Source organism: Triturus cristatus, chromosome 6 (genome assembly GCF_964204655.1).
Source record: "Triturus cristatus chromosome 6, aTriCri1.1, whole genome shotgun sequence".
NCBI lineage: Eukaryota > Metazoa > Chordata > Amphibia > Caudata > Salamandridae > Triturus > Triturus cristatus.
This window is the reverse complement of record NC_140589.1, coordinates 596809431-596822616: the sequence shown is the minus strand read 5'-3', so window position 1 is coordinate 596822616 and position 13186 is coordinate 596809431. Positions and strand designations below refer to the sequence as shown.

At 44.0% G+C, this 13186-nt stretch overlaps 1 protein-coding gene across 4 annotated transcripts in view; it reads left to right on the top strand.

The window, feature by feature from the left end:
• Positions 1 to 13186, top strand: part of CEP162 (centrosomal protein 162) — an 857607-nt gene that overhangs the window by 41173 nt on the left and 803248 nt on the right. For all 4 annotated transcript variants that reach the window (XM_085611039.1, XM_085611040.1, XM_085611038.1 and 1 more), the window contains exon 3: positions 12357 to 12495. In XM_085611039.1, coding sequence (XP_085467165.1) covers positions 12357 to 12495 — 139 coding nt within the window. The remainder of the gene's footprint in view (positions 1 to 12356; positions 12496 to 13186) is intronic.

Genomic DNA, 13186 nt, shown 5'->3' with positions numbered 1-13186 from the left:
GATATCTCACCACCATCCGACCAACGTTTTATATGGCACAAATTCGACTTGAAGGTATGGGAGCGCTTTACATGAGCAACAGTTACATTACACAATGTACCCCCGACTCAAATTCTCTCCTCCAGTGCCATATTGCAAACCTTCTTTGGTGCCCGTTTTCCCTGATTGTGTGCAGAGGGAAGGCTTCCTTTGCAAGGTGTGTGGGTACTACCTGGCCAGGATCGCATGCTGCGCCCCAAGTGTATTTTCCTTGCAAACATCTCCTCCATATGAGCGGGCACCTGGATTCCCCAGTGTATTGCCAGGTAGGCTGCAAGTGTGTGTGTGCTTGCTGTATTCAATGCGAGTGGCACTTCCAGGGAAATCAATAGTAAAAACAGCTGGCTCGCGCCACGGAGTACATACTGTAACCCACGCCGCCTCAACAAAGCTTAAACCTCAAACTCGAACCAGACAGCCTGTTCACCCACCCTTCTCCAATCCTTGAGAGAAGTCCCCTTACACTAGCGTATCAGCCCAAGCAATTACTCCTGCCACACCACCTTTACATTAAATACAGGGATAATTTACATTATTTGTTGTTCTCTGACAGCAGCACAGATTGGAGAAGGGCAGACATGACGATTTGTAATTGTGTGTGTGTGTGTGTGTGTGTGTGTGTGTGTATGTGTATGTGTGTGTATGTATATATATATATATATATAATCTACTGGCGGTCGCCAGTAGATAGTTATAGTTAGGATCGTGTTTCCATAGGAAATCTGAAAATTCTATTTTGAATAACTTTTGCGCCGGTTGACGAATCCGCGCAAAATTTTCAAAACTAATGGGGCGCTCCGTTCAGCTCCTACCCTGAAAGTCTCGGGGTGATTCGTCAAGTAGGGGCCGAGAAAAAAGGGGGGTCCCAAAACGCGTTTTCCCCATGCATTTTCCCATAGGACCTTTAGACACAGCTACAGCCCGAACGGCTGAACAGAATTACTTGAAATTTGGCAGAGAGGTAGCCATAAGGTCAAGGAAGTGCCTTTTGCAGGTCTGGTGTAAATCTGTTCAGTATTTCCTGAGAAAATAGCATTTAAAAGCATATCAATATCTATACGCGCGCAGGGTGCGCGCACCGTGCGAGCACCCTAACGTGCGCGAGCGTAATTCTGATTGGTGGTTACATGTTAGTCAACGTTCGAATCGGTCGAAATCAGGAAGTGTCGGCCGCCATTTTGTTTGTTTTCAGTGCGAGAGTGAAAAAGGAAGGTGGCGAACGTGAAAAGGGGGTAGGGTAGAGAGTTCCTGACCCCCTAGCCTTTGTCAGGGGGTCCCTAAAGGACCCCGAAGGCAGAATTTTTTTTTTTTTTTTTTAAATCGCGGGGGTGCGCGCACCGTGCGCGCACGATGAAAACCAAAAAAATCAAAATAATTTTAATACGTAGTTTATTGTAAAATAAATATATTAAAAAAAATAATAATACATAAATAAATTAGCAAAAAAAACGTACAAATTCACTGAAAAAACCATAGGTTTCACACATGTTATAGTTAGGTGGATATTTCACTCGTAAAAAACCAATGAAATTCCCCCGTTTTAGTTAGTTCAGATAACTATAACTCGCGCGACCGCCACTCTATCACAAGGATGATGTCATCAGTGATGTCATGAGTGATGCCACTGACCATGTCATGAGTGATGTAATATGTGACGTCATGAGCAGTGGATTGCGGGCGCGCGAGTTATAGTTATCTGAACTAACTATAACGGGGGAATTTCATTGGTTTTTTACGAGTGAAATATCCACCTAACTGTAACATGTGTGAAACCTATGGTTTTTTAAGTGAATATATATATATATATATATATTACTTTCTCCAGACGGGTTTGTTTTCGGATCCGAGCCCGTTGTCAGTTGGTGCACAGATGCCGGTCACGTTTTGATATATAGTCTCCTTTCGGCACTAGACCGCCAGAATACATGAACAATAGACCCTTCATTTACTTTGCCACTAGAGCGATTGAATACAAATGCGTGTAAAGGACACACCGGGGCAAAATAAAACTTGTACCATAATGTGTCGATTGCATACTGTCACACGGAATGATTACTATATCAATAACGGCTATTCAGCCTTGAAATAGGACATAAACGAAATTGAAATTAATGTACAGCAATGTATTCGCTAATGTAAATACTGTAAATATGTGAATATATGCATATCGAACGTGTATTTCCACAACACAAATAATTTTTTGGTGTCTATTGAGCGATTCGCTTAACAAATGAAGTATGACTATAATCTGTAAATTTAAAAAACGTTGATTTTGGACCTTCCAATATGTCTGCCGCACTAAAACATCGGAATTGACTAACTAAGGGATAGTCCCACTTCTGTTACCATGCTTTGTGTGAATTCACTTCATTGAACTTTATTTAAATTTATCCAAAATGTTCGTAGATTCGTGTGATCAAGACACTCTGTGTGTCGAAACGCGTAGCGAAGAATAAACTACTGCCACTTTGGAATACCCGTGACTCTGAGTGTGCTTTGTTTACGTGCAATTGGATTGATTATATATATATATATATATATATTCACTGAAAAAACCATAGGTTTCACACACGTTATAGTTAGGAATTAGCATTTAAAAAACCTTGCAAATTCACTGAAAAAACCATAGGTTTCACACATGTTATAGTTAGTGGAAATTTTACTGATAAAAAACCAATGAAATTGCCCCGTTATAGTTAGCGCAGGCAACTATAACTCACGCGACCGCAATCCTCTGCTGATGCTAATACTGTATTTAGACACTTATTTACCCATGTCTTCTTCCATACATTTTTAGCTATACATATATTACAAATATTTTTTTTTCATAAAGACACATATGTCATCAGCAGAGGATTGCGGTCGCGTGAGTTATAGTTGCCTGCGCTAACTATAACGGGGCAATTTCATTGGTTTTTTATCAGTAAAATTTCCACTAACTATAACATGTGTGAAACCTATGGTTTTTTCAGTGAATTTGCAAGGTTTTTTAAATGCTAATTCCTAACTATAACGTGTGTGAAACCTATGGTTTTTTCAGTGAATTAGTACGGTTTTTTAAATGCTAAGTTTTTTTCCCTTATAATAAGCCCTGTACATTTGGTGGCCTACGGCCACCAAAAGCACAGGGGGTGGGGTAAGTGTGGATAGTGTTTTTTTCCATTGTAATAAGCCCAGCACATTTGGTGGCCTTCGGCCACCAAAAGCACAGGGGGTGGGGTAAGTGTGGATAGTGTTTTTTTTATTTTTATTTTTTTACCGTACGCTTACCGTAAGCGTACGGTAAGCGTACCCCGCGAAATTGCCGAAAAAAAAATAAAACCGTTTTTGCACTTGGGGGATGTTTGGGGACTCCCTCCACATGACTATGTGGGAGGGAGTTGTCAAAACAGCCCCTTTACATGTTTTTGGGCTTCCGATTTTAAAAATCTCTCTCAGTGCGAGAGACAAAATGGCGGCCGCCGCTTCCTGGTTTCGGCCGATTCGAATGTTTACTAAGATCTAAGAGCCAATCAGAATCGCGCTCGCGCACGCCACCGTACGCTTACCGTAAGCGTACGGTAAGCGTACCGTAAGCTGGCTCAGATATATATATTGATTTAAAGGCTATTTTCTCAGAATCTACTGAACAGATTTACACCAAACCTACAAAAGGCACTTCCTTGACCTAGGGACTACCTCTCTGCCAAATTTTGAGTAATTCTGTTCAGCCATTCGGGCTGTAGCTCGTTCTAAAGGTCCTATGGAAAAATGCATGGGAAAAACGCGTTTTGGGACCCCCCTTTTATCTCAGCCCCCGCTTGACGAATCCCCCCGAGACTTTCAGGGTAGGAGCGGAGCGTAGCGCCCCACCTATTTTGAGAAATTCGCGAGGATTCGTCGACCGGCGCCAAAGTTATTCAAAATAGAATGTTGAGGTTTTCCTATGGAAACGTGGTCCTAACTATAACTACCTACTGGCTATCGCCAGTAGGTAATATATATATATATATATATATATATATATATATATATATATATATATATATATATATATATATATATATATATATATATATATGTATGTAAAAAAGAAGTTTACCGCTCCGGAGGGATGCACTCGCTGGTGGTGAAGGCCAGAAAGCAGAGCTCTTCCCCTGAAGCATATCCCCATATGCCTTGTCGACGCGTTTCGGGAATCTCCCTTCATCTGGACAGTTGTTCGGCAAAGAAAGGCAGACAACAGCATACCAGGTTATTCCCTCTTTTATTTCCATTTCCTTTTAAATCCGCTCAGGTGAGCATCGCTTTGACTCATGGGACTGGTAGTCTCTTGATCACCAAGTAGGCGCTGTCTTTAAAATGCCAAAAAACGAAATTAATTATGGGACAAACAATGTTCCAATGGGGGCGCCCTGCACATGAATGGCCCCACCAGCTCCGCTGAAGACTGTGCCAGTGCACTGTAGCGGACCCGCTCGGGTCTTGCGATGGTGCTTCCCGTGGCCTGGGCTTGGCCACAAAAATGTAAAAAAGAAGTTTACCGCCCTGGAGGGATGCACTCGCTGGTGGTGAAGGCCAGAAAGCAGAGCTCTTCCCCTGAAGCATATCCCCATATGCCTTGTCGACGCGTTTCGGGAATCTCCCTTCATCTGGACAGTTGTTCGGCAAAGAAAGGCAGACAACAGCATACCAGGTTATTCCCTCTTTTATTTCCATTTCCTTTTAAATCCGCTCAGAGCGGATTTAAAAGGAAATGGAAATAAAAGAGGGAATAACCTGGTATGCTGTTGTCTGCCTTTCTTTGCCGAACAACTGTCCAGATGAAGGGAGATTCCCGAAACGCGTCGACAAGGCATATGGGGATATGCTTCAGGGGAAGAGCTCTGCTTTCTGGCCTTCACCACCAGCGAGTGCATCCCTCCGGAGCGGTAAACTTCTTTTTTACATATATATATATATATATATATATATATATATATATATATATATATATATATATATATATATATATATTCACTTAAAAAACCATAGGTTTCACACATGTTATAGTTAGCTGGACATTTCACTCATAAAAAACCAATGAAATTCCCCCGTTATAGTTACTGCAGGCAACTATAACTCACGCGACCGTAATCCTCTGCTGATGCTAATACTGTATTTAGACACTTATTTACCCATGTCTTCTTCCATTAATCTTTAGCTATACATATATTACAAATATTTATTTTTCAGAAAGACACATATGTCATCAGTGATGTAATATCTGACGTCATCAGCAGAGGATTGCGGTCGCGTGAGTTATAGTTGCCTGCAGTAACTATAACGGGGGAATTTCATTGGTTTTTTATGAGTGAAATGTCCAGCTAACTATAACATGTGTGAAACCTATGGTTTTTTAAGTGAATTTGCAAGGTTTTTTAAATGCTAATTCCTAACTATAACGTGTGTGAAACCTATGGTTTTTTCAGTGAATTTGTACGGTTTTTTAAATGCTAATTTATTTATGTATTATTTTTTTTATATATTTATTTTACAATAAATTACGTATTAAAAATTATGATTTTTTTTTTTTTTTGCTTTTCACCCTGCGAATTATTATTTTTTTTTTGTAATTTTTTTTTTTTTTTGTGTTTTTCGGGGTGCGCGCACTGTGCGCGCACCCCCACGATTTTTAAAAAAAAAAAAAATATTTTTTTTGCCTTCGGGGTCCTTCAGGGACCCCCTGACAAAGGCTAGGGGGTCAGGAACTCTCTACCCTTCCCCCTTTTCACGTTCGCCACCTTCCTTTTTCACTCTCGCACTGAAAACAAACAAAATGGCGGCCGACACTTCCTGATTTCGACCGATTCGAACGTTGACTAACATGTAACCACCAATCAGAATTACGCTCGCGCACGTTAGGGTGCTCGCACGGTGCTCGCACGGTGCGCGCACCCTGCGCGCATATAGATATATATATGCTTTTAAATGCTATTTTCTCCGGAAATACTGAACAGATTTACACCAGACCTGCAAAAGGCACTTCCTTGACCTTATGGCTACCTCTCTGCCAAATTTCAAGTAATTCTGTTCAGCCGTTCGGGCTGTAGCTGTGTCTAAAGGTCCTATGGAAAAATGCATGGGAAAAACGCGTTTTGGGACCCCCCTTTTATCTCAGCCCCCGCTTGACGAATCCCCCCGAGACTTTCAGGGTAGGAGCGGAGCGTAGCGCCCCACCTATTTTGAAAAATTCGCGAGGATTCGTCGACCGGCGCCAAAGTTATTCAAAATAGAATGTTGCGGATTTCCTATGGAAACGTGGTCCTAACTATAACTACCTACTGGCGACCGCCAGTAGGTAATATATATATATTGTAAATATATATATTGTATTTATATAGCGCCTACCACCCGTGATGAGGCATGGAGTTGGTGTTTTCCAGTTCCCCAAACCATCCCCTTCCCAACATTAAGCTACATAGTGCAGTTGTATGTTTTGGAGTGTAAACCGTAAATGCCATCACTAGGTGGTAACAAATTTCTAAATGTAATATGCCTACCATGGTTACAGAAATACACATTACTCCCTTCATAACCCACTATAATACAAGGCCCAACAGTAGAGACTGTGCTAGACATTAAAGAGCATTCATGATTTTTCCTAAATGTGTTATAATAGCCGAGTATTTAGCATTACAGTCAAAGAATAATTTTAGTAATAAAGCATTGGCAAAATCAAATGTCAGTTACCACAGCGAGTATCAGGCATTTCCAGGTCCCGAGATAAGATTAGATAACCACCCCAAGACTGACGCCTATGAGCTACTATCTAAACTCTTTACATAAAAATGCACTTCAAGGAAAACTCCAATACAAGTTACAGTTAGTAGGCAAGGACAGTCTCAAAGAATGCTACCATGTGGGTCCCATGTTAGAATGCTTGCCAAGCAAAGAAATGTTGAGGAGCAATTCAGGAAATGTTATTTTACAATGCATGAGAAATGGCTTGCAATGATGCATAGGAATGCCCCTTCACCAACCCTCCCTGAGGTACTCTGCACAAGTTCTAGATCCCCTCCGTGAAGGGAAATTTCTCAGGACTTTGAAAAGTACTGCTTCATTTTTGACCGCTTCAATAACTCTGAGGGCATATGCACCCAGTTCAACGCATATGTTGCAAAACTTGTCCCAGAGAATGTCAACCTTGAGGTGCACCAGCATTGGCATGGAAAGCTATGTCAGTGGCCAGAGTTGGCAAATTGTGTACTGGCTGTTTTGGCGTTGCCAGTCTCAAGTGCCAATGTCGAGAGGGCCTTTTCACAAATAAAAGTTTACATGGGAAGGAAAGAGAGAGCACGAATGACCAAAGACTCACTGAAAAAAAATTGTATGGTGTACTACAATAAGTTCGACTTGTAAGATTGTATTTGGACCTCATATACACTGTACGTACACTGTCTATATACCATGCATCAATGAAGAAAGCAAGCAATTATAAAAGCAAAGCGTTCCATAAACACCGGTAAAACACTGTTTCAGTTGTTTTTTATGGCGCAAAAATGAGTAACCACTGAAAAGCACTGTTTTGTTGAGGTATTGAAATCACTGGAAAACACTGAAAAAACACCACCAGAATATACCAAAAATAGTAACTGAAAACAGGAAAGCCTAATTGTAGATTAAGAGTGCACAACTTTTGCTTGACATCTGTGTACGAACGTCTTTGGGCCTGGACCTCCCTCGTACAGTCAGGAAATATCATTATAGCATGATTTTAGTATGTCAGAGTTTTCTGAATGTGGGTTCCTCTTAAAATTAAGTCTCTAGCTTTGATATTAAGGATCCTGTCAATGATGGGTTGGTGTGGAGCACCTTGAGGAGGTTTGGGCGCCAGAGATCAGTGGGCTCGTTCTACTGCGAACCATGCAAACAGTGCGTCTTTGGGCATCCATGATGTGATCCATTATTCGATGAGAGTCTCCACCTGACCCTGTTCTAACCCTTCAGGGAACCCCACCAGGGGAAGATTGTTGCGTCTAGACCTATTTTCCGCGTCTTCTGCCTTTTTATGCAGTTCCTTGGTATGGGTCAGTAGGAGGACTACTTGTTCCTTCAATCTTAGTACGTTGTCTTCAACGGGGAGATGCAGGATTCAGTTTCCGTAATGTGGGTCGTCGCATTATGGAGGTCCTGCCGGAGTAGAGCCATGTCCACCCGGACCTCCCCGATCTTGTTTTCTACTGAGGCTTGAGAAAAGCTAATGGCAGAGTGGATTTCTCAGTAGCTCCGGTCGTGGGGCCAGGCTCAGTGGTATATTGATCGATCTTGGTCTGCGTCGCAGGGGGTTTTGAGCCACGGTCTTTCCCCATGGCTGTCGTAACAGGCAGTCAAAGGTTAGTCTGAGTTATGTCTAGGGTTGGGCGGTCTATATAGGGGCACAAGCGCGGGGAGCTGCCCAGGCACTCTGTAGACACAGGCAAAGCCACGCAGGGCTCCCAGGGCGGGGGGGGGGGGGGGCATCGTTTGTGTCGCCCAGGCCAGGTTGTGCTGCAGTAATGAGGTGAGCACGGTCATTCAAGTGGTGTGAGTTCTGGGCCGTCGGCACCCCTGGTCCACTGTGGTGCGGGGGTAGGTGTGTTCCTGGGGTACGATCACCTCAGCCCAGGGCCTTGCAAGATTCCCTGGGGTACAGTGCATAGGATCCGTTCGTGTCTGGCAGGGGGAGGATGGGTTTCAAAAGAGTTTGGGCCCGGGTGAGTAGTCTGAGCTGCAGTGTGGGCCCCACTCTAGGACCGTGGCCCAGTGGTCAAGGCTGTTGGGCGCTGCCTGGAGGTTGGAGAACAAAGTAGATCTTCTCCACTCAGCGCTGGGTCCTCCTGCCTTGTGTCTCCCCTTGCTTACTGCTCCGTAAATGGTTGAAGGGGATCCGGCTCAGTCCAATGCCTTCCTCCCACTCAGTGCGGGATTTGCATTCTGGAGTCCAGGCACCACATGGGCCAACCTGGATGCCTGCGCCCCGGGGCATCCGCTCTACACGGGGCCTGCTATCTGCAGGACATAAGTCGAATTCAAGGCCGACTATCCCAGGACGTTCAGTAGGCAGAACAAAGAGGCCTCAGGTCTCTCTCCCAAGTCCTTTCCAGCTTCGTAGGCCCAAGGTGCGTAGCATATCACAGGGGTCATGAGCAGGAAAGAGGGTACCCAGCAAGGACCACAACCACCCTCATGTGAGAGATCAGCAGCGGAGGAGTCCCAGGAAGGCTAGACGGCTGGGGAGGGGGCCCCGCTGCGTGATCGCCGCAGCCGATTCCTCCCTGATTCAGAGCACTGGTACTTCCACGTATGTCCTGTTGGGTCTGCCCCCAGCCCCAATCCACTTCAGGGCTGACCTGGTGCATGTTTGGGTGCCCAGGGCTGGGCACGGGCCAATCACTGCAGGCCACAGGGCAGGACCACACCAGGCGCGGAGGGCTCCAGCAGGGCGGCAGGCCCCCGCTGCGCATGCACGTGCAGGACCTTACAACTCACTGGTCTACTAGAAAGGGCTGTGTCGGGCTGACTGCTCGCACTCCGCACCGTGGCCGGGGTTGAGGCTCCTAGCATCTGTGCGGGATGGAGTGTGATTTTGGGCCAACCTCTGAGTACGGAGGCTCCGGGTCGTGGTCCGGTTCCGTCTCGACAGCTCCCAGAACTCCCAGCGACCATGTATGTCCCGGATGAGGCCTTGGGTATGCCGCAGGCCCCGTTTATGGAGCAGTGGAGGGGTAGGACAGTTTTAGGACTTCCACAAGATAGGGCGGCGAGCCCAGATTGCCATCTTGCCTGGGACGTAGTCCGGAAGCCCGGGGTGGATCGGGCCGTCACTCTCCGTGCCCCTTGACTCCGCTCTACTCCGATGTCCGCTGCTGGTTGTGGCGGGATGAATTCCCTCGTCGGGAGAGAGAGACTGCTGCCGATGAATGCGGAAACTCTGAGCGGATGACGGAGGGTCCGGAGCATTCTGAGTGCGACCACCATCTTGACGCTCCAAGCCATGACCCTCCCTTCCCTCTCTTAACAGGCAGGTGGCGTTATAGACCTCAGACAGACCTCCGCTCCTCGAGGCAAAAGTGCTCACTTTAGATGATGTCCCCTGATCTCTGAGAGACTGGCTGGCAAACAGCTCTAATCACAGAGCAGTCATTCAAGTAGTCTGCGGCGCACTCCCTTCCTAAGACATGAATAACTTGGAACTGTAACAAAGTGAGGTGGTTTGGGTCCCACTTTTAGGCACATTTTCTAAACAGGGATGTGGATCCACTGTCTCAAACTTCAGTACTGGTTTGGGTGGTCCTCTTTTTAGTGCCTTTCTCAGGCTGCCCTCCGAATACAGACTTTGTACAAAAGTGATGCTTCTCATAGCAGGTAGCACTTGAGCTTCCTCCAGATTGCAGAAGCGACAACACTGATACAGTGAAGTGTAAACTTTCTCCAGTTTGCTGGTAGAAATGGGTAGACCAAAAGGTAGGCGTGAGTCAGAAATGTTGTCATCTTAAACTACTGTAACTGCAGTCCTACCATTCACTCCTGTATCTGGTCATTAACAATAGTAATTGCCCCTTAACCTCTGTTTACTATCTGTGACTTTGGTGAGCCCCATTATCTATAATTATTGACCAACTCAGTCATGCCACATTTTTATATTGGTGCTTTAGGAAACAGCAGCTCTAAATGAGACTGATTACTTGTAAGTAGGGCTCCAGATTTTATGGTATTTATATTTTTGTCATTTCGGTCTGTATTTATCCATATTTATTTTTTGCTAATTTCACCTGTATTTATCCATATTTATTTTAGGTTTTCTGAAAAAATTAAGCTTAAATGTGTTTATTTCTTCATTTATTTAACCAGTTAATGTACACTCGTGCCTGAACGACTGACCGGTTTCAATGATATATACACACTCAGATGATAAATATGCACTTACTTAAACATGCAAATTTTAGTATCAAGGTTGTGCAAATCTACTGCTGTTTAAGGCTCTTTAATAAAATACCTTTATTTTTTTTAATTCCTGTCAATCTGCGCAGCTATTGGCCTGGCAGTCATGATTGACAGCATTTCGAATCACTCAAAAACATCCCATTTTCCGTTTTTATCCACATTTTAAAATAAATACAGTCAGGAAAAAAAATGGTTTTCTGTCTGTATTTATCTGTAGAAGTCAGTAAAAACACAAAACAGGGAGCCTTACTGGTAAGTGATTAGCTCTGCTTGTTTAACTCTTTGCCACACACGTTCTACAGGGACTTCAGACCATACAGAACGCGGCAATCAGACTCCTCCTCGGCCTTCCCTGACTAACCCACATCACACGCCACCACAGGAAACTACTGGCTCACTGTACAGAAGAGATGTCAATTCAACCTGCTGACCCACTCACACAGGGCTCTACACAACCAAGGACCCGCCTACATTAACCACTGCCTGAACTTCCACCATCCATCAATTATACTACGCTCCGCCTCCCTTTCACTTGCTCCTGCTCTCATGGGAACAGGCCAGCCTGTGCTGCTAAGCCAGGTCCTACCTGAACTGGAACACAAGCACCCTAGAACTGGTTTCACCCTAGTCAGCCAGGTATAGCTTGGTTCCAGTGGCACAAGGAGCCCAGGACCCACGTCTGGGCATGCCCAGCACACTTAGGACATCAAATGCAAACATAACAAGATGATGGATGGAATTCCTGAGTTAATCTTATCCCTGTAGGTATGCAGACCAGTACTTTCTGCAGGAATAGGGCTTTACATCTAGCTCCCATGTAGAGGATTACTGCAGTTCTTGGTTTGCTTGGTAATCTCTGCACTGATCTGATTGTTTGAGAACGGTGCCTGGCATGTCCCAACTGACGGAAAAGCCTCTTTGAACATTGTGGAAAGTTTAATGTGTCTTTTTGTGACGACAATCGAATGTTACGTAAAAATAAAAAGGTAATGTAGTATGGTTATTTTTTTCCAACCATCTATTAATTTCTTTCAGCGTATACAATAATGTTAACATGAGAGTGCATCTTGGCTACAGTAGTGTGCGTGGTTCGTCATTGCCTGTACATGGTATGCGTTTGTAACATTTTGAAAGTGCATAACCATGAAACAAGAACAACATTGTGAGACTCGTCCCATATGCAGCATGGTTATGAACCGATCAGTGTGAATCGCCAGCACCGACTAAATCCAGAACGCAAACTTTCTGTTTGACACTTGCTGCTGTCATAACGTTATCCGTCCTAAATGATCCGTCCTAAATGGCAGAAAGTGCGTTCATTAGAAACAATACATTGATGTTCTGGAGTTAGTAACTAAATCGGTCATTTTCAGTCTCTTTCAGACGATTCCTTTGGAAGTTCAAAGAAGTCTAGTGTGCTCGAAACGCTTGGACGACCCAGAAAAAACGAGACTAAGAAAAAGGAACTATTCCGTGCGCCCTGGTGGACCGACGACGATTCGGAGAATGATGGTAAATATTTTAATAATTTGTGTACTATCTCACTTTGGACACTGGGTGGCGGCATCTCCATGATCTACGTAGAACGGAACTTATTTCTAAAGACACGGAGTGACTCGGGGTTTTGGTATGCTTACAGCCTTTTTCTTGCTGACGGCAACAGCTACGTTTTAAATTGAATTGAACCTCTACTGGGTAGGATTGTTAACTTTTATTTACTCTTTTCATGGTTCTATTTTTTATTTTATTTTAGTATGCCTTAGGTTTTTTATGTTAAACTGCAATTGCGCCCATTTTTCATGCCATTTCTAGTTAAGAAATGCATTTAAAATAAAAGCAGCACGGCCTTTAATGCTACAGATCTCGTGCGTGCAACCCTATCTATATGTATTGGCCTGGCATGGTTAGTCTTGTTGACACGATTGCATTCACTTTTCTCTGATCGCCATCTGTTTCACTGTAAATTACGATAACAATAGTAAATGCATATTTTGCCAATATAAAAGGAAATCTTTTCTCAGTGACCTTTGTGCTCAATTCTTGTTATTCTTTTAGAATTGCTCTCAAATGCTTTCTGCTCCAAAAAGGAGGACGCCCTAGGCAGACTGGTTATATAGTGTGCTTTAAATGAAAATATAAAAGGGCAGGTACTCATTATTTAGAATACTTCTTTGCTCCTGTGAAGTGCCGGTAATTCCACATT